The following is a 23,208-nucleotide window of genomic DNA, read 5'->3' as shown; positions in this document are numbered from 1 at the left end:
CAGACATCACACTCATTGACAAACACAATAAAATCACATACATTATAGACATAGCCATTCCAAACACTCACAATGTACAAAACACATGCACTGAAAAAATTAGCAAGTACACAGAACTCGCCCAGGAAATAAGGCATCTGTGGAGGATGGATAGGGTGCTTATTGTACCTGTTGTTCTCTCCTGTACAAGTGTGATACCACACACTACACAAAAGCCTGGAAACATTACAATTGAATAGAAATACATACATAACACTACAGAAGGCCATTATATTGAATACATGCCACATTGTTAGGAAATTCCTGAATACAGACACTGACACTGACACACTTATTTAATTTTAGTTTTATTTTGGTTGCTATGCCTTGACTCTGGTCCAGCATAGTACACAGTTACCGGTGTGAACCGAGTATAACCCACTAAACACAACAATAATAATAATAAATTAACAGGAAATTAGTTTAAAAGTAGTTTGATAGTTATTTTAAACTAAAACAAATGCTTGTAAATAAAGTAACATTAAATATATGACTTAACATATTCATTCAATTTAAATAAAATTTTAAAAAATTCATAAATCTTTAAAATTTTAAATTTACTAAATTAGTATGTTTTTATATCTAAACAAAATTTATTGCATACATTGATATTTATAATCTCAAAATTGATATTGTCATTTTTTAAATTTTTTATGCTGGCATTTTTCTTGTTTACAGAAATCATTTCACTTCTTATATTTCCATGTCAAATAAATTTTTCAGATTTGCTATATTAGACTGCTATAATCTTGAATTGCATGATCACATGATTACAGTCTTGCATTTTTCAATATTTTAAAATTTCAGCAAGTTCAGTATATTTAATAACAGAATTTATAAATTTACTTTCTCATTATCATACAACAACAACAATCATTTTAAGACTCTTTTTCTGAATTATAAAGATCAATCAAGGAACCTTGAATTCTCCTCATCCCACTCTTGTTATGGACAATTTCAAGACAGACTGAAAACCTTTAAGGCTGATTGTAACCTTTTTGATTATGCAGACAATCTCTAGCAGATGGTAGCATTGCCAACTGTTCAGAATTTTACAAACCATATAAAATTTTAGTTACTTTTTAAAAATTGTTCAGATATATTCTGAAAAATGAATGAGTTGTGTGTTTTTGTTTTAGCTCATTTCTTTTTCTTTGTGAGAAGTCATCACCCTAATTGTAAGTTAATCTGAATTATTTTCATGTCTGCTAGATTAATTTTTTTTTTCATTTTTTGTCTCTCTATTTTATGGGCACTAAAAAGACCTGTTTTAATTATACCCATTCTGAGATCAGCAAGGCTCACTAGTGGGTGACAGATGGGGCAGACCATGTATAAAAAATTCCTGAAATTGATCACCTGGATTCTGTTCCAAGTTTCTCAGTGAAATAGAATTAACTCTTAACTGCATTGGACATCCAGCTTTAGAAGAGAGGTTTTCTTTCATTCATCGTTATTTTTATGTTGGTGATTTTGACTCTATTAACATACAGCCAGAATTTTGAAAATTAAATTAATTAATTTTCTACAATTTTAAAAATTGTATAAAATTAATGAATTTGAAAATCAAATTTCTGAACTTTACATTAATAGAAGAACTAAGGCAGATTCTAATGAAAAAAAAATTGTTTGGTTTGATCTGCTTCTGTATTCAAGAACTTTTGGAAGAGAATTTTTCCATAAAAAAGCATTAAATTTCTAATGCCATTTGTTGGAAATTGCATATTTAATCAAAGAGGTTCAATCAGCTGTAAATTCTTTACTAACTCATACCAAGTTTTTTTTAGGTCTGTCGTCCATTAGTTATTATCCTTCAAAATTCTTTAGAAAACACTTATTAATCTTTCTTCTCTTCTTTTCTTTCCATATGTCTAAACTACCTTAACCTACTGATTCTCAGTAAATCACTTATAGCTTTAATAACAAGATTTCTCTAAGTTTATCATTTGACAATCTGTTCTTTAGAGAGACTCTGTATATCTTCATTTCTGTCCTATTTAGCTTTGTTGCTTGTGCTTTATTTTATCAGCTTAGTCAATATGGATTTTATTGATTCAGGTTTTACAGCTGGTTGTCTTTCCTATAATCAGAGTCAATAGATATATTGGTCTTTGAGCTGCCAATAGCTTTAATGCTAGAAGTGGTATAATAAATATTTCTGCCACTTCAAGCACTGCAATTGCTTCGCAGTGTAAGTTTGGCTCGAACATAGAGAGAGTTAGCTGTAAACATTCAAAATTCTTTTAATATATAAAATTTTCTCATTTTAACTCAGATATTGCTTTTGTCTTTTTTAAAGAACTGCTTATAAATACTATTTTAATTTGGTTTTGAACATTATTTATTCGTAAATATCATTAATATTTCTATTTCTATTAACTGTCGCTTTCACAATTTTAGACTTTAAATTGATTAACTGTTTGTTTTTTGCTTTCAATTTGTGTTCATTTTTAAATATTTTTGGGCGTTTTCATTAAGGGTAAGAAAAGATAGTCAAAAAATTTACAGTTAAGCTTGTATATATATTATTAATATGGGATGCCTTCAGTATTCCTGAGAACTCTGAATCAAGAAGAAAAGGGGTTGATGAGAATTATATACATTAAATTATGGAAATGTGTAGAAATATTAAACCATGTATTAAGATAGGATAGATTTAAAATGTTACAAAAAAGGAGATTTAGAATGGCTTTTGAGTTTATCAAGGTTAATCCCTTATTTTTTTATTAATATTAGGTGAATTATTGTAGTTTGCAATGAGAAAAGAGCTATGATATATGTTATTCACAATTTATATTGTGTTTATTAATGAGATAGAAAGAGATTGAAGTTGAGCCAACACATTTTTATGATTTTAAAATATTTATCACGATTTATTTCAAATGATAAATTGATATTTATTGATATATCTTTTATTTCAAGGTATATTATTTCAACTTTGTATCATTTACAAAGAACAAGTAAGTTATTTATTTTTTATATACTGTATTTAATAAAATTTATAATTCTTAATTTAAACTTTAAAATTGGTAAACTTTTTTCCTTTTTTGAATAATAGAGAAAAAAATTTGAATTTAAAAAATACACAATTTGATATTTTTGAACACAATGTGCATATGAAGTAAAACTAAAAATTTTTATTATGATACTTTAATATTGAAAAAACTAATATGTTGTATTATGAAATTGAAATAGCTTAATCATTTGCAATTATCACTCTCTCTGTCTCAAATTATTTAAATTTTTCTAAATTTTAATAATTTAAATATGCTAATACTTAAAGTGATATTTTCATTAAATATAATAATATATAAATAAAATATAAAAGGTGTATGTATACTATGTTTTAATTAAATTAAAAGTTTTAAATTCAATTTAACAACTACTGTAAATATGATTGGATTTATAACAATACCTAATTGTAATTGTTTTCTTTTTAAATTAATATAAATCTTATATCATTTTAGCAAGAATTTTCATTTTAATTACCTTTCTATTCTATAAAAATGTTTTGCTTGTGATTGTTGTTAACAACTTGATTAGAACTGACTTAATTAGGCTTATTCATTCAGATGATTTTTTTCTTAGATTTAGAGTTAATTAATGTTTTTGTAATTCATATAATTATTAAATTCATAAAAATATAAAAATAATAGTTTACTTGCACATACGATTTAAAATTAAAACATTCAACTATAAAATACTTTTTTTTTTATAAATTATGAATTATGTGAACTAGATTTTGAGATTATTGCTTAATAATGTATACAAGGTGTTTTGAAATTCTTGTTACAAACTTAAAGGATAGATTCCTTAAGAAAAACTAGGATAAAAATGTTCAGTATAATTTTTTGAGTAAAGCCTTTATTAAGAAATTATATACATTTAAAATTTAATGATATCACTTCCAAGTTTTTGTACAAATGAGGACAAATTTACGTTTTACTCTTTTATTTAAATTGAAATGTTTTTAAGAAAAATAGATTCATCTTAAAATGAGTACTTTTTACTTTATTTTTATGTATTTGAAAGCAATGTTCTTTTTACAAAAATATGTAATATTTCTTAAGCATTTGTTTGGCTTTACATCCTGATCCACTACAAGAGTTGCTTGATATGGCAACATCCAACATTTATGCAAACATTGTATCTGCAAAGCATATTCTGGTACACCTGCTTAAAAATGCCTAATGTGTGTTGAATTTCTTGTGCTGAAACCATAATTCATGCAAACAGATCTTTCTTCAACTCTACAAGGGTCTTATTTATAAGACTCTTCATGTAGCCAAAAAAAAAAAAAGTCAAATTACACAAAAAATTTACTGTATTCACTCGAGTAGTAATTGCTAGAGGAAATGCAAATTTGTATATTCAAAAATAAAATATTTTCACATGGTTTAAGACTGTTTAAGACAATTTATAGTAACAATAAGGTCTCTGACCTCTCAAGGACTTTTTTTTTTTTTTTAATTTTTGNAGAAGAAAAGGGGTTGATGAGAATTATATACATTAAATTATGGAAATGTGTAGAAATATTAAACCATGTATTAAGATAGGATAGATTTAAAATGTTACAAAAAAGGAGATTTAGAATGGCTTTTGAGTTTATCAAGGTTAATCCCTTATTTTTTTATTAATATTAGGTGAATTATTGTAGTTTGCAATGAGAAAAGAGCTATGATATATGTTATTCACAATTTATATTGTGTTTATTAATGAGATAGAAAGAGATTGAAGTTGAGCCAACACATTTTTATGATTTTAAAATATTTATCACGATTTATTTCAAATGATAAATTGATATTTATTGATATATCTTTTATTTCAAGGTATATTATTTCAACTTTGTATCATTTACAAAGAACAAGTAAGTTATTTATTTTTTATATACTGTATTTAATAAAATTTATAATTCTTAATTTAAACTTTAAAATTGGTAAACTTTTTTCCTTTTTTGAATAATAGAGAAAAAAATTTGAATTTAAAAAATACACAATTTGATATTTTTGAACACAATGTGCATATGAAGTAAAACTAAAAATTTTTATTATGATACTTTAATATTGAAAAAACTAATATGTTGTATTATGAAATTGAAATAGCTTAATCATTTGCAATTATCACTCTCTCTGTCTCAAATTATTTAAATTTTTCTAAATTTTAATAATTTAAATATGCTAATACTTAAAGTGATATTTTCATTAAATATAATATTAAAGAAATAAAATATAAAAGGTGTATGTATATTATGTTTTAATTAAATTAAAAGTTTTTAAATTCAATTTAACAACTACTGTAAATATGATTGGATTTATAACAATACCTAATTGTAATTGTTTTCTTTTTAAATTAATATAAATCTTATATCATTTTAGCAAGAATTTTCATTTTAATTACCTTTCTATTCTATAAAAATGTTTTGCTTGTGATTGTTGTTAACAACTTGATTAGAACTGACTTAATTAGGCTTATTCATTCAGATGATTTTTTTCTTAGATTTAGAGTTAATTAATGTTTTTGTAATTCATATAATTATTAAATTCATAAAAATATAAAAATAATAGTTTACTTGCACATACGATTTAAAATTAAAACATTCAACTATAAAATACTTTTTTTTTTATAAATTATGAATTATGTGAACTAGATTTTGAGATTATTGCTTAATAATGTATACAAGGTGTTTTGAAATTCTTGTTACAAACTTAAAGGATAGATTCCTTAAGAAAAACTAGGATAAAAATGTTCAGTATAATTTTTTGAGTAAAGCCTTTATTAAGAAATTATATACATTTAAAATTTAATGATATCACTTCCAAGTTTTTGTACAAATGAGGACAAATTTACGTTTTACTCTTTTATTTAAATTGAAATGTTTTTAAGAAAAATAGATTCATCTTAAAATGAGTACTTTTTACTTTATTTTTATGTATTTGAAAGCAATGTTCTTTTTACAAAAATATGTAATATTTCTTAAGCATTTGTTTGGCTTTACATCCTGATCCACTACAAGAGTTGCTTGATATGGCAACATCCAACATTTATGCAAACATTGTATCTGCAAAGCATATTCTGGTACACCTGCTTAAAAATGCCTAATGTGTGTTGAATTTCTTGTGCTGAAACCATAATTCATGCAAACAGATCTTTCTTCAACTCTACAAGGGTCTTATTTATAAGACTCTTCATGTAGCCAAAAAAAAAAAAGTCAAATGGAAGTAAAAATTTACTGTATTCACTTAAAAAGTATTTATTATAATGAAAATAAAAGATTATGATAAAAAATATACATTTTTAATCTTTTTGGATGAATCAAATTCCAGAAGTGATGTCACTGAACTTTAAACAGCCATAAGTCCTTAATATAGGTTTTATTCAAAAAATTTACTGAACATTTTATCTTATTTTTTCTTAATGAATCTATTCTATAAGTTGGTAACAAGAATTTTGAAACACCCTGTATATGTATATATACAATATGCTAACTCTGAGTTAAATTTTATTATGTTTAATAGAAAAATGCTGAAAAGAAAGAGTTAAGTTGTGGTTGGTCATTTATGAGATTATTGGATGACTCTGGAATTCCTGTACATAATAAGTAAGTTATTATATTAGTTTCAGAATATATATTTAAACTGACTATTATGCTAAATTAATGCTTTTTCTATTATTAATTTATACTAATATATAAAGTGAGAATATTTGTTTGTTGGATGTAATCTCAAAATCTACTGAACCATTAAAATTCTTTTGCTATTGGAAAGTTTATTCTTTTCAGATGAACGTAGGCTATATACTATTTTCATATTAAAAAAGGAAAATGCACTAGAAAGATGTTTTCACCACAGCATTTATCTTGCATTGTCATATTGTTGTTTGTATGTTCAAGATCAATTCCCTTTACCATCTGGTTGGCTTTTTTAAACTTATCTATTTGGTCTTATGTTATGAGATATTGACCTACATAAATTGAGTTCTTTTGGTTATTTTTCGGGTTACATATGTGTGAGTGAACCTTATCAATGATAAAATGTCTAAAAGAAAGTCACAATTTTCATGAAATACAATAATATATGATATATATAACTAACACAAATATATTAAAAATATTAAAATAAGCCAAACTACTAAGAATTACAGATTATTTTTACACTATAATTTAATTTATATATGAAATAGTTTAGCATTAACAGTTAGAAACATCTTGATGAAAATATCAACCCTGAACAAAACTTTAATCCACAACTCCTGTAAACTGAACAAATACATTATCAATTATGCCACCCAGATTAATTATGATTTTTGCTTCCAGATGTACATGAACAGATCTATATATATCAATTTATTCCAACAGCCTGGTTATAAATTCATTTGATCTGAAATCTAACATAGTATATATGTAAATGAAAACACAATGGTAAATAACACAGGTCTACAAAAAAAAATTTTTTTTCAGCTGCATGGGATATTTTTGCTGAATTATATGTTTTAAAGATTGGAGATTCTAAAAATGACTTCCGTAACATCCCATCACATATAGGTTTTTTCAAAATAAAAACAAATATTTGATAAAAACTCTTATTTATTACAATGAATTAAATATATTATATTTTCTTACAACTAATCAAAAAATTGTTTCTGATATTTATACACAATTTTAGGTCTACTCTTTTTTCTTGTGACACCTTTTCTTTTTCTCTTTGATGCTTCTCTGAACTCGTTTCCGATTTCCTTCTCTGATTTCTCAATTGAGCATCCAACAGTAGTCAGCTAACATATTGACATCCCATTTTCCTTGGTAATGTCTCTCAATATCACGGACATCCTGGTAAAATCTTTCACCCTGTTCTTCACTGTAGGCTCTCAAGTTTTTGGAAAATAGTCAATATGGGAGTGTAAGAAATGAACTTTTAAGCTCATCTTGCATCCTTGAGCTTCATATGCTGCTGCCAGCATATGAAGCTCGATGTACGATGGTTTTATAGTCAGGGTCCTTAGTATTACCCAAAAACTTATGCACTCCATTCTTGAAAGAGTCCCATGCTTCTTTTTCCTTTTATTCTATTGTTTCCAAAAACGGGATCAGATAAAGGGGATGTTGACTTTTCACTGTGTATTCACCACAAACATAACAGAAGCTGTCGGGAGAAATTACACAACCTCTGCGAGCCATATTCCAGAAATAAAAATACAAGCACAGTAGCGTTCGAATGCTGGATATAAACTGAGTGTGGCATTAGATGGCCAGCAAGATACTGAACTTATTTAGCTTGTCGAAACATGCTCAACCTCACCAGTAATATTACTCACTATCAACTTTTAACCTGTTTCTACATGATCATGCAAGTTTTAGTGTTAGGAGGAAGGGAAGGTCGTGCGATACACGACCTTCCTCCTAACACTAAAACTACTTAACCCACCTCCCCCTACCACTATTCTCTTCAACCATTAACATTTTTATTTATTTATTGCCAAGTCCAGCTATAATTGATAGAATTAATGTGAGAAGTCTTCTTTTTAAGACCATTTTTTAAATGAAAAAAATTTTAAGTTAACCAGGAATTTTACACTAAATACAAACAAAAACTTGAGTGGAACAAAAAAAATTGACGAGATGGAATTTTTTTGGTATTTTTTTTGTTTTTATCAAGTTGAAATCTGTAAGAAAATGTATAAAAATCTATGCAGTTTTTTACTTGCAGACCTGTGTAATAAGAGCGGTCATGTGATCACTACAAAAGGATCATATCATGAGACATGTTTATGCTAATATGACTTAATATAAACAGTAATTAATGTCAGGGTCATTTGTCAAGGGATCATAGGTTGAGATGTATCTGTATTTTATACAGTGTTTAAAGAGGATGAATTTCCTTATATTGTATATGGATTACAATGGTCTGACTATATAATATGATGCTGAAATTCTGTTTTGTTCGCTCAATTGCTATTTAGAAAACATTTTACAAAGACTTATTTTACTACTTTTTTCTAACTTGAAACTTATTTAATAATAATTTAAATTTTATACAAACATTACTTTAATTAAAATAAAAACTAAAATAAATAATCTGTTCTAAAAATGAAGCAAATAAATCAAAATAGTAGTGGTGTCATTTTTAGTTTCTATTCTCTTAGCAAAATCGCAAAGGTAATGCCACTGGGTGTAAATAAAGCAAAACATTGTACAGTTAAGTTAGACAATAGTTTTAAATATATATATAAATTATTTTATTCATCAAAATTAACTTTATAATAATGTTAATAACATGGCACATGACTTTGTCAATCTTGTTGACAGTTGGTTATCAACAAATCATCAAAATGACAGAAAAGTTTATCTTTTCTTGTATAGACTACGGCTACAATAAAATTGATTATAGTTATATTATCAATATAATAATTTAATTCTAAACATTAAATTTATTACAAGAAAGTGATACATTGTAAAGAGTTGAAAGTTAAATCAGTATTTTATGTTTTGGATTTTATATTTAGTTGTTATTGTTTTGCTTTTGGGGACTTTTTGTTACATTTTTAAGGAGGAAAACTCCCAAAACCACAACAATAAACTAAATTCAAAATTAAAACATTCACTTGCATATGTGACTGCTTCTGTAAATCTCAAATGTGTAAATAGGATAGTGTGTCATTACACTTGTAAGCCAGATAAAGGACAACACACCCATTCAATGGAGAAGTGTGAAGCTCCTAAAGGTGACTGTGAGAGTGTGAAGGCTATCTACTTTGAACCAAATGTCTGGCATTATTTTTGGTGAAGCACTTAACTTGTAAGAGATGTATTCTTTGTTTTGAATTTAGTTGACACTGGTGGAGATCTAATTAATTGTATGTCCCAAGCTGGGAAAAAGAATTTTTTTCTCTGGTTGTTTTTTGTTTTGCTTGTACATAATTGATTTTGACTTGTTTGAATATTTGAAATATATATTTATTATTAACTTCTTGTTTATAATTATTTTTGTTATTTATATATATCATAGTGCAATCTAATATATATTGTTGTGGATTTTTGCTTATATATGAGTCATTTTTAAATTTTTGTTGTAATTCTTTCTCTTCCATTAAGTCACAGGAATTACTCACCATGACCCAAGCCTAGGCCTGTTACTTGATAGAACCCTAATTTTGTGTAACATCACTTTTTTTTACTTAGTTTTGATCACATGGGACATTACAAAATCTTACTTTTAAATCAGTTTACTTATTTAATAATTTAGCACTATAGTGTACAATTAATCTATAATTTCTTGTTGTAGCTTAAATGTATCAGATCTTGGTTTGTTATTATTTATAGTGTAACTTAACTTAATACATTACATCAGTTTAATTATATTTAAAGCATGCACAAATCACAATCAATAAATGAATATTTTTTTCTAATGTTTCTGAGATTAGTTTATCTGTTTTTACTTAGGTTGATATGTTTATATAATTAAAATTAAGTATGTAGGAGAAGTTTAATTTCACAAAAAAGTTTTCTATATGTATTATTGCTTACATACTCACTGTAATTCTGAGACTGTAATAAACAAGTATATGATCTAAATCAGGGATGTCCAACCTGCGGCCCAAGGCAAGTTCCAATGCGGCCCAATAAACATGTAAACAAAACCAACAAATTATTTTTTTATTTCAACGGCATAAACTCAAAAAAGAAGTTTCACAAAGCCGTAAACTTTTATACATATTTTATTTTTGAGTGAAAAGGAAATATTTTCAAATACTTGGAGATGTGTGGATGACAAAGGAATACTAAATAAAGCTGAAGTTGTGACTCAAAGGATTATAGACCCAAATTTGAGAAAAGGAGAGAAAGGCCAAAAGATAAAAAGTAGTGAGAAAGGTTAAATAGACCTTCTGTTATGCAAATATTGACCTTTAATTTTCCAACCTTCCTCACTACTTTTTATCGTTTGGCCTTTCTCTCCTTTTCTCAAATTTGGGTCTATAATCCTTTGAGTTCCAACTCCAGCATTATTTAGTATTCCTTCCAGCATTGCAATATTTGGCTACTTTGCGCCAAATTTGGCTACCATTTTTTTTAGTTTGGCGTAAAAATTATCATTTGGCTCATTGGCTACTTTCTGGGCTACATATTATTTATAAATATATTAGTCGAATAAAAATGCACTTTAAAATGGTGTTTCGTCATTTTTTATTAATTAGAGACCCAAATAAAATGAATATTTGTGTTTTTCAAATAAATTTTTGTTTGTCTCCTTTATAATAAATGAATTTATTTATTTCTAAGTAAAAATTGAAAGTGTCTGGAGAAGTAATTTTTTAAAATATCCTTTTTTGTGATAAAGTTTTAATACTTATTACTATAATCTAGACTTGTTAATCCTTAAATATACTTGGATATTTAAGGATTGAGTCACAAATATATTATATATACTTGTGGTCCAAAACTCCATGACTTCTTCCAATGAGGCCCAGAGGAACAAAAAGGTTGGACACCCCTGATCTAAATCAAAATAAATGAACAAACATTTTTTTGGAAAATGCACTTTAATTGTATTTAACTAAACCAGTTCTTAACCTTTTAGCGATGAGGGACCATTTATCAAAATTTTTGTCTTGCCATGGACCATGAGCTGTTTGGTAGTAATATAGATTCTTATAAGGTTGTTCTATAAATTAAACATGTATAAAATTATTTAGAACCAAGAGTATTATATTATTTGCGAAAATGTTACATTAATTATATTATTTTAGTGCAATTTTTGTGACTGCATATTGTTTACCAACTGCTGAATTCTTGGTTCGTTGCTACTCAAAGCCAAATGCATGTCGGCACTGGCATCCAACCGATTTTGATGTTTATTTATTATCAAAAGCACTGAGAATCCTTGCTCTCATAAATATGGAGTTGAAAATAAAGTTAGGTACCATAAAGCAATTTCTCGAATTTTAGGGAAAGCAATAGCTTTTTGGTTCCAAAAATCTTCAAGATTAATTCCCGTCTTGAATGTATCCTTGCAGTTACTATCGCGTTGTATTTCAATTAATTAATTAATTCTTTTTGTATTTCATTAGGCACCTCAGAAATGTTGACTATGAAAGAATTGTGGATCAGTTTCCGAATACCTTTGTCCTTGCAGTCAGGAAAATAGCGATTGAATTCATTTTTCAAGTTTTGCAAATGGAATGTAATGTTCTTTTGTATTTGTCCTTTAATCTCAGCACACTGTCCATCAATAATTGGGTTCAATGTAGCAAATGCAGAAAAATTCTCTCTTTCGACTTTGCTGGTCTATAGGTCGATTTTAGCGATAAATGCACTGATTTTATCTTCAAATGCAAATATATTGCTAGTGCCTTCCAATTTCATATTTCCTGACCCTTGCAGTTTGAAAGTTCAATTTATTTAGTTGTGCAAAAAAATCCACTAAATAAGCAAAATGTATTTGAAATTTGAACTGACAGAACTCAGACAGCAACTCTTTGTTTTCCTTATTGGTTAAAAATAATTTTACTTCTTCTCTCAGTTTGCACAACCTCGACAGCATATTTCTTTTAGAAAGCCATTGCATTTTAGTGTGAAGAAGCAGCGTTTCGTGTTCAGAGTTCATATCACTGCATAATTTTTTGAGGAGACGAGTATTAAGTGCACTCCTTTTAATAAAGTTGACTACTTTTATAGCTGTTTTCATCGTAATAGCAAAGTATTCCAGGAGCATTTTAGCAGCCAATGCTTGACGTTGAGCATTTTAGCAGACAATGCTTGAATCATCATCATTTATTTAATAATTTTAGGATGACTTCACAGACCACTTCGGGTGCTTTCAGGGACCACCAGTGGTCCACGGACCACCGGTTAAGAACCATGGAACTAAACAAATAAATAAATGTTCTTAAAAAGAAGAAAAAATTTAAGTTGACAAAAACAAACAAAATTTCCTACTTATTTGTCTTTGGATGATGATATATCGAGATACCCCAAATTGTGGAATGAAATTAAGAGCAGTACTCTTGGATTTGAAAAAAATAATATGTTAATTTAATTATATATAAAACACAATTTTTAATAATAATAAAACAAATTTTATGACATAGAACCAGAAATTTTTTACATTTAATCCAAAGTCTGTTAAATTAAGGTCTTACTGTATTTACAATAATTGCAATTATAAGGACTTCATTATTCATATCAAACAGTAGACAATTAGCATTTTTTAAAATTATTTTCTTTGTAATGAGAAATGAATTACCATTCAATTTTACTTGATTAAAAATGTGTTTAATTACTGAATTAGAAAAGATATTAAATTGCTTAACTAAAACTGTATTAAAGTGCAAAATTTTTATATAAACATACAAATTATGCATTAAATATAGAAAATTTGTTTAAACTAGCTAATTTTAAATGTAAAAGAACTTAATTTTTATATTTAGATTAAATAATAATATATGTGTATTTTAAAATTTATATGTTGTTTTAAATTTAGATCTAAAGTGCTACATATCCATGAAGGAAATCCATTTGATAAAGATGTTAATTCATTATCATTAATTGGTAATATGAAATATTTAATCATTTAAACTAAATTTTATAATTTCATTCTAATCACAAATTTTTTATATAGAAAAAAATGTGTTGAAAACATTTATCTCAAAAAGTAAACAACCACAGTTAATTCTCCGGTTGAATTCTCCTGATAAAGACATGAAACATCAATTAGAGTAGGTTATATATTTCACATAATTTGATATAATATTATATATATTTAGTTTTGAATTTATTCAATTTAAATTTTGATTTTAATAATAATTAAACAAAATATTTTTTTAGAAAATATATAGTTTATATTCTAAATAATAAAATATATAATTATTGTTAACATTATTTTTTTAAAAAAACGTTTTACAGTTTTCTTCCAAGTGTATTAATTGGACCATGTAGTTTGATATTCTTGATATTCCTGTATAGACATTCTTTGGCAGATTGTTTATTGCAACAAACAGATACCATTATTAATACAAGTAAGATTATTTTTGAATATAAATATTTATAATTATATTTTGTTTTAATTAAATAAATTCATTATTTATATGTTATCTTACCTTCCTACTGAGAAATGAAATTTTTAATAATTATTATAACAACTTTGTCTTCAAAAGAATTAATCATAATTATCTCCATCGGACGAAAATTTACAAAAAAAAAATTATAACAACTATTAAATATAAAATAAATATTCAGTTTTTAAAATAAGTTATTTCATTAGTTTATAAATTTTGAATACACAGTCTTAAAATTCTAAAAATGTAAATGCTTTTAACAATAAATACGTATTAATTTATTAATATAACAACATACAACTAAAGTAAATTTATTACACAAAGGTTTCTATTCTGAAATCTATTGTTTAGCTTAATAATAATTACATAAATCAAAGAAATAACTATGTTTTAAACAATTGAATGCACAGTAACAATATTCATCATTAGCTCTGGACTGATGGCTCCAATTTTTTTATTCGGTATTCATTGCTGTAGTTTATTTAACAAAAATGTTTATTTGTTTTTATTTATAATTATGACAGAAAATTGAAACATTATTGCTAAATATATGCATAAATATATTTATACATATATTTAGCATAAATACATGTAAATACATAAATACAGTAAATATAAATATATACTGAAATTATATATTTGTTCTTGTTCAGTAATTAAATTTAATATATTATAGAAAAGTCATTAATTATGATAAAACAACTTGAAAACATGGCAATATTCTTCAAAATTATATTATTAAGTGGAAGAAAGGAACATGCATGTAATGTACATTACAGTACATGCTACAATAACAATCAAACAAATCATGTATGTTAAATAATAGAGAGGACAATTCAAAAATCTTAAAAATTCTATATGCTTTTAAAGTTGTAATCAGTAAACTTACAGAATCAGTTGAAATATTATTTTAGCAAAACACATCAAGTTTTACATCAAACAGTCATTTTGATTTCATGTAAGTGCCATTGGCTGTATCAATGGTCTATGCTATAGTTTTTATTTCATTGTTTAATAATTCTGTCTTAATTTTTAATTTTTAGAAATACTTTTAAAAATGTTATACAGTCAACTCCTGATTTAATAGGGTAATGGAGTGTTCATAGACCACAGTGTTTTGAATTTCATGGTGAATTTGCAAATTACTTGAACTATGTACACAATAATAGGCACAATGTTTCAATATATCATAAGAGAACTATACAAAGTAATATGCTCAATACAGTATGAAAAACATAGCTCATTATCAATCACAAAGACTTTAAAATGCTATTGTGTAGTTTTTAAATGAATAAATAAAAACTATGATTACAGTAATTAATCATGCATTAATTATGCTATATAACTGTAAAAATTATAAAAAACTTCATTAACATAAAAAAATCAACACTTAATTAAATTTAAACAACCAGACATATCCTTTCAAGAGCAATACACATACATTCTTGGCATCACTGACCACAGTAAATCTGTCCCTGCAAAATTGGGAGTTGACTGTATGGTAAATTATTTTATGTCAATAATTTACTTAGTCTAAAACTTTTACATTTCATTTTAAAAGTATTTATTAAGTGTTATTTTGAATTAATTACATTATTAATTCTGTAATGGCTGCAATATATAATTAAAATAAAAATTTAATAACATTTTACAATTAAGCAAAATGTATTTATTTAGTTTCAAAATTATTATGCTCATATAGAATTACAGCACTGTCCAGTAGAATCAACATTCCCAAAATTATTTCAACAACCATATATATTGAATATTTTAAGGGTAAATACCATTTATTTTTGTTTTATCTCTTCCATCTTGTTTAAATAGCTTAGACTTCAAAATCTTTATCAGTCTATTAAATCAAGTCTTATTCAAATTTAATTTCTTCTATTTGATAAATTTCAATTAAATTTTGATTATTAAGTGTATTGAAATGATCATTAAATTGCTACAATAGCCCCTTGTTATATCACTGATTTGGATTTACTGTATTTTTTTTTTTTTTTTGTTCTCCAGATATAAAAGTACCAATAATCTTTTTTAAAAATTTGTTGCCATTGAATTTCTACTGGCATTTAATATCATTGATCTTGAAACTAACATTGCATGAATTATGACCCATGAGAAAGCAGTTTGGCATGGAGATCAAAAATAAACAAAACAGGTTGATATATACATCTGTGACATAATGAGAGGCTACTTTATTTTAATTAATAGTTTTTAATTGGTTTATTATCTCAGATTATTAAAGTGATACATCCTCTTATCAGAATTATTTTTTGTCTAATATATATTATTGAATTATTAAAAAATTTAATATTATATAATAATCAATTATTCAAACTTATCCATGTGTATTTTAGAATCAGAATAGAGAATACATAACAGTTTTACTGTGAATGATCATTGCACCTATTATTGGGTCATTGCAAATGAAATGCCTGTTCTTTAAAATTTAAACTTTCTGGCCTTGTAGTTCAACTTTTTTCCATGTGAACAGTACTGTATGTTTGCAATTGGAAGAGCACACATATAACATGTGAATTTAAAATTGTAATCTCATTTATATTGTGAGTTCCACATATTTAAGAGTATTTTTTTTTTTTTTTAATATAAGCAGGGACATAATTCAGCCAAAGCAACCCAAAATACCAATAAAACTTTTGGTGAAGGTTCTGTGCATGAGCAGGCCACCAGGCATTATTTCAAATAGTTTCATTCTGGGAATACAAATCTCAAAAATCAGAATTGAAGAATATCATCAAATCAGAACATCTGACTGTCCAGGAAATCAAGGAAAGGTTGAACATACTAGACATTATCCAACCATCTCTTGACATCTAAATATGTTAGGGAAAGTAAAGTAGCTCAATCAAATGGTACCACACAAACTCAGTGAGAGAGATAAGGAGCATCATTTGGAGGTCTGCAGTTCTTTATTTATTTATCACAAAAAAAAACAAATGAAATTATTCCCCATCCACCTTATTCTCCACACATTTTGCCAACAGACTCACTTTTTTATACATTAGACAGATTTTTGGCAAGGAAGAGGATGCAATAAAAAGTACCTTTAATGACTTTTTAGCTTCTTACTCTTGTGATTTCTGTGAAATTGGCATTAACGCATTTCTATTGCATTGGGAAAAGTGTATTAATGTTGGTGAAGACAATTTTGATTGAATATGTAAGTTTTAAATTAAATTAATAAATGTTTAAAATTAGAAATAAAAATTTGCCATTTCATTTGCAACAACCTAATATTTTGATCAAACAATATGCTTAGTAATTTAAACTTTTTGTTAAAATTATTTGACTGAAATCAATGAAAACAGTTAAAATTTTAATTTACCAAGAATATGACCATATTAATATATCTAATAGGACATTTAAAATCAAAATATTGGGCAAACAAAAGAAATTATCTATACTCTTTACAAGCTTAAGTTTTGGACATTATTTTATTATTATTATTTTTAATTGGTATATTAATTAGAAAGATGTTTTTTGTTTTTAATTTTAGAAAAACTAAAAATTTATTGAACTAAGAAAACATTTAGTGCATTATTGGTAAATCATTCACTAAAATTACAGACTTAACATGTTGTTGTTAGTTATAATGATAATGTTCTCCAATAAACCTATTTGAAGTAAGGAATTTTTAAAATTAAAAAAATAATAATATCAATTCCTTCCTTAATCAAGATTCTCTTAGTTATAGACTTTAATTAGGAGACTGACTTGATTTTTGTTATTGATCATTGCAGTATTAGCACTCAGATTTGGATATTTTTAATAATTTTGTACTAAATTTCAAAACCAGATCCGTAAAACTTTTAGCTACAAATAGGATGCTATTGATTAATCTCTTGCATAAACAAAAAATTCTGTCTGCTATATAATTTGACTTATTTCTAGGCATTTTTACCTCATAGAAAATTATCATCTCTATTAGTTAATAGAAACTCTAAATCAGTGTTTCTCAATGGGGGCGATACCGCCCCCATGTGGGCGTTTTTCCATGTTGAGGGGGCGATTAGTAACAATTTATATTTTGGGGGCAAAAAACAATTTTCTGGGCAATATAGTAAAACATTATATTAAGAATTATTAGATATTTTATTCGTTATATCGTACAATAATTAAACAAATAACATTATACTAGTCACTAGTCTATTCAATGCAGTATGAATTTGGCGTTAGCCTTGGCCCTCGACATCGGAATTTTGAAGTGAAGGGGGCGATACTACGTAACGGTTTTATTGAAGGGAGCGACGATTCATTAGAGATTGAGAAACACTGCTCTAAATCAATATTCAACTTCAAAACCACTTGCATCTTTTTTCTTCATTATTGAATTTCAGATTAAATAGAGAAGTACAAAATTCTAAGGAGATTTTGTTAAATATTTTCCCCTTTAAAAACAGATGCATTAATCATTTAAGATTTTATTTAATATCAATCTCGTAATATCATTGAAAAATTATTGATTGTTTTGCTTGCTAATTAATCCAAAACTAGCTGTGATCAATGATTTATTAGATAAACACATTCATTCTGATTCTTAAATTCTTTAAATTTTAAAAGATTAAATTCTAAAAGAATATCTTGTATAATTTTTCTTTTCTTCTAGCAAGAAATGTTAGAACAAATAAGAGCAGAAAAAAAATTGACTAAGGTAAAATTTCAATATTTAATTATATGAAACTTTGTTTTTAATAAAAATGATTTCATATTAAATTATTTAATTTTAAAGAATATTGACAGACTGAAAAAAGTATTTCATCGAGTATATAAAGAAACAACCTATTTTCTTTTGAATTGTAATATATTGCCACCATTCAAATTTGATGATTTTTCTGGACAACAAGTTTAGTATTACTGTTCTTGAATTCATTTATGCTTTAGTTTCTATTTAAACTTAAAAATTACTTATTTATTTTGCAGGCACATCGTAAAGAAATCGAAAAACTGTTGTTAATTAGACAGACAAAGGGTCCACTTGGTTTAGCTACATCACAAAATACATCTCATAAGCCATTTTCTATCGATGAATTAGCAATAGATATTGTTGGAAAGCAGTGTTTATCATTTGTTTAATAATAAATTATTGCAATAATTTAAATATTATCAAGTATGAAAGACAACTAATGGCATTTATACATAAAGCTTTCAATATTCCATATTTTTTAATTGTAAATAGTATCTTCACACAAATAAAAATAAATAATTTATTCTTTTTTTTGTATCCTTTATTATGATGTTAAGATTATTTAATATTTATAAATATTGTTTTCAACTCTCTAACTTAGAATAAGTACAGTATTTCAAAATTGTCTGGCAGAAATATACAGTTTAAAGAACCATTCATTGACATACACCACTTTGAAGGTAAAATCATTTTTATAAAATAATTTTCAGAAATGGAAGTATTTTAAATGACTACTGCTGCTTTAAATGCACTCATACATACAACACAACACATTTCTCATCATTTATTCCAGCATTCCAGATTTACAGTATCTCTATCTGCTATGGAGAGCTTTTAAATCTTTATGCAAAATTTCCTGTATACATCTGTCTGACAACTGTAATATGATAGTCTATGCAGATCAGCAATGATGTTTGCTAATACTCATAATGCTTTGTGCATATGAAAAGATGACAAGAGAGAGGGGATGCCAGGGATGAAATCACGTGATCTGGACTTACACTGTGTCGACTTATCTCTTTTGCCTCTAAATAGATGTTTCTTTCCAGCATTTTGTTTTCTAAACACCACAAACACAAAAGTGGACAAATGGCATTGGCACAATTATAGCAGGTTTGGTCCAGCATAATGATATGCCATCTCATTTCCAGAGATAAGATTCAGTGGTTCACAGACTGGCTTGGCAACTGCTTTATAGGACATTGCCCTATTCCACCATGTTTTCCAGTCTTCATCTCTCTGATCACATTAAAGTATCAATATATGATGCATATCCAGCAATGCCATGTGATGTTGGCAAACTAAAAAGGTACATCTTACAACCTGTAAAACAGTGACACCAGGAATGCTGTGTGCCATCCATATTATCACATTCAACCATCTACATCTTTGTTCAACCATCTACATCTTTGTTCAACCATCTACTACCATTGAGGCAGTTATTTCAAATACATTCTACATCAAAATAAAGCTCACTAGTAATAAAGATCAACTGCACATTGGAGATAACTAAACAACACATACCACAGAAAAACAAAGATCTTCATAAAATCTTTAAAAAAGGAAAATATTTAAATAACTGTTGATATGACGTAGAAGCTTGGACGTTCGGAGCTATTCCATTCTATCTTACTGATTTTTAAAAATCGTTCCAAACGAATGTTTGTTCATATTTAGTAACATTTCAAACGATTTTTTACCTGAAGAAGGACCCAGGAGGGGTCTGAAAACGTTTGTAGTGTTAAATTTTATTATGCATTGGTTAAAGGTTTTTTCTGTGGTACATGTTATATAGCTCACTTTTTTAAATCAATTTCTGCAATGTTATCTTTATTCTTTATAATCAGATTATTTGTATGTTATGCTGAAAATCTTAAATTTGGTTATTTTAGCACTGGAATAAACAGGCATACATGCATATACTTGTATAATGCTGGAAAGATGTCTTTTGCTCCCAGATAAATATTTAAGCAGACATCCTGTACAGGGACCCAGACTAGAATCTATAATAATTTTAATTTATTAAGTCTAGAAAGTTAATTTATGTAATTTTAAGTGTACAAAGAGAGTAAAAAGAAATATAATAAGATGAGCGTATCGTATCGTATCAGAAGGGATAGAGAGCCCTTGATCACTCTCCATGATCCTGGCCATTCATCTTGCAATTTTGGCAAGAATATTCTGGTGTTGCTATTTTGTTTTGTTTAGTGATTTCAATGGCAAGACAGTAAAGACAGTGGTATCAATTAAGGTCTTTTTGAAATACTTGAGTGTTTACAGACCTTGTTAAGATAAATAGTTCCATCCATGCATTCCTTTGAATCCTAGCATTTTATAATTAAAGGGAGAGTTAGCACTATACAAATATATAACTCCAAGATCATCCTTATAGTTCTACCACATGCATGAAAAAAAATCTGCCAAAGAAAAAAATTATGAGAAAATCATTCATTCTTTCTATTGGATCCTGTGTAATAATCATAATATAGTGTGCAGCAAAATGAGTACAACACAGACACTTGATATGTCATAGATAAATAATTTGATCATATTGGACAATATAATAAACCATCAGAGAATTTACCTTTTTAATTCAATTTTATGTCAATGGAAAAGCTTTGGCCTTGACTGTTATGTAGATAAATCAACTATGACACATAGTATTACAAATTACATTAAGTGACAAATGCTTTGGCAAATAAAAGTGACAGTATTTTATAATACTTCATGTTAGTTTAGCCATTGTGACAAATATGAATTATATTTTGTAAATTTTTAATATCATCTCCCATTAATATTTAATTTTCATATTTTTGAAATTTGTCTCATCATTGAATTTTCTTTGTCACCTTAAAGATCATCAGGGAATCCTCAGCATTCATTCTTCACCTTGGGCATAATCAAGTCAAGATCAAAAAATAAATGGAAAAAAATCTCAGAAAATGAAAACTTTGTTAGTCTCTTGTACTAACATGGAATATAATTTAATTTAATGGTTCAAAAATGAATAATAATTAGTACAGTAGAGCGTCGATTATCCAAAACATCAATCATCCGAAAGAATTCCAGTCGGCAAATTTAAATTTTCGCCAGTGCTGTGGCGCTGCAATCTTTGGCTATATGTTGAGCTACTCAAATATTTTACATTTTTGATACTAAATTAACTTCTGAAGTATAATTTTTTATTGTTTTTATATTTTTCAATATATTTATTTTGTTCGTATAAAATAAAAAAATACTTTTTAACGATACAATAGTCTTCGTTAGGCTTAACATCGACAAAAATTCAACGTGAAGTGACACGCAACGGAGAAAAATGTCAAGATGGGATAAATTAATATATTTTTTCGTACATAATCGGTTATCCGAAACATCGATCTTGCAAACAACCCCAGTCCCCAATTGATTCAGATAATCGACGCTCTACTGTATACATCTAACCTATGATTTACATGGTATTTGAAATGCATGATTTTGGCTTACAATTGGAAAAAATGACATACAGTGGAGTTTTAGTTCACACACAGAAGTTTAAAAATATTCTTCAATATTTTATTTTAAAATTATATATTTACATTAATTTTGTGAAAGTTTAGTCTATGCTGATTATCATGATGTTGCAAAAAGATCACTAGTATTTTCAACTTACATATTCAACACACTAATATTTTGGACTATGTCTCAATTTCACATCAAATACATTAACCCCTTCTCAGTCTAATTATTTCTCGCTGACCATCCAAAAAGTGTCAATTTGGTATACAATTAATTTTTATAAAAAAAATACACATAGGAGCTAATTTTTTGCATATTTTTTTCAAAAAATATAAATAAAACTAATTTGTTATAAATAAAACTTTATTGTATTATTTTATTTATGTACTTAAATAAATTATTTGTAAGTACTAATTATTAATATTAATTATTTTTAGTTAAATGGTTTTTCTTTCAGACAAATAAGTAAAATTATTAATAATAATTTACATACATTTTCAGATTCTGAAATGAAACTAAATTTTCCTGTCAAAAACAGAAAAATAATTTCTGTAACATAATGCCATCTATTGGGCTCAATTCAAGCTCTGAATGATACATTTGGAACCTTAACAGAGCTATAGACCATATTTCACAATGAACATATGGCATATGTCAAAGCCAAAAAAAGCAATTACTGTATATAAACTTATGAGACACGACAGTGACTGAGAAAAGTTTAAACTTAGCTCTATATAAGGAAATTTATAAAGAATTAAATATAAAAAAAAGCTTCGATGATAATTTTATTGAGATAAGACCACTATCAGTAAACTACTACTACTTCATCTTTGCCTTTTCCCATATTTATATGGGGTCAGCATTTCCTTCTCTAGTATGTTTCCTCCATTTATTCCTATCAAGGGCATCTTCTCTCTTAA

At 26.6% G+C, this 23,208-nt stretch overlaps 1 protein-coding gene across 2 annotated transcripts in view; it reads left to right on the top strand.

Moving 5' to 3' along the window:
* The window catches only part of LOC111617479 (nephrocystin-1-like), a 24,188-nt gene extending 2,302 nt beyond the window's left edge, over positions 1-21,886 (top strand). Inside the window, exons 4-12 of one of the 2 annotated variants that reach the window (XM_023358760.1) lie at positions 4,869-4,906; positions 6,555-6,637; positions 13,512-13,579; positions 13,650-13,746; positions 13,934-14,046; positions 15,788-15,861; positions 18,716-18,760; positions 18,839-18,952; positions 19,030-21,886. In XM_023358760.1, coding sequence (XP_023214528.1) covers positions 4,869-4,906; positions 6,555-6,637; positions 13,512-13,579; positions 13,650-13,746; positions 13,934-14,046; positions 15,788-15,861; positions 18,716-18,760; positions 18,839-18,952; positions 19,030-19,182 — 785 coding nt within the window. In that variant the 3' untranslated portion in view covers positions 19,183-21,886. Of the gene's footprint in view, positions 1-2,961; positions 3,000-4,868; positions 4,907-6,554; positions 6,638-13,511; positions 13,580-13,649; positions 13,747-13,933; positions 14,047-15,787; positions 15,862-18,715; positions 18,761-18,838; positions 18,953-19,029 lie in introns of both variants that reach the window. The other variant, XM_023358759.1, reaches the window with a different exon arrangement.
* The last annotated feature ends 1,322 nt before the right edge of the window (positions 21,887-23,208 follow it).

This window comes from Centruroides sculpturatus, unplaced genomic scaffold (assembly GCF_000671375.1).
Source record: "Centruroides sculpturatus isolate CEXI.00-Female unplaced genomic scaffold, Cexi_2.0 scaffold2311, whole genome shotgun sequence".
Classification (NCBI taxonomy): Eukaryota; Metazoa; Arthropoda; class Arachnida; order Scorpiones; family Buthidae; genus Centruroides; species Centruroides sculpturatus.
The sequence above is the reverse complement of the archived record's forward strand: the minus strand, read 5'-3'. Positions and strand labels throughout refer to the sequence as shown.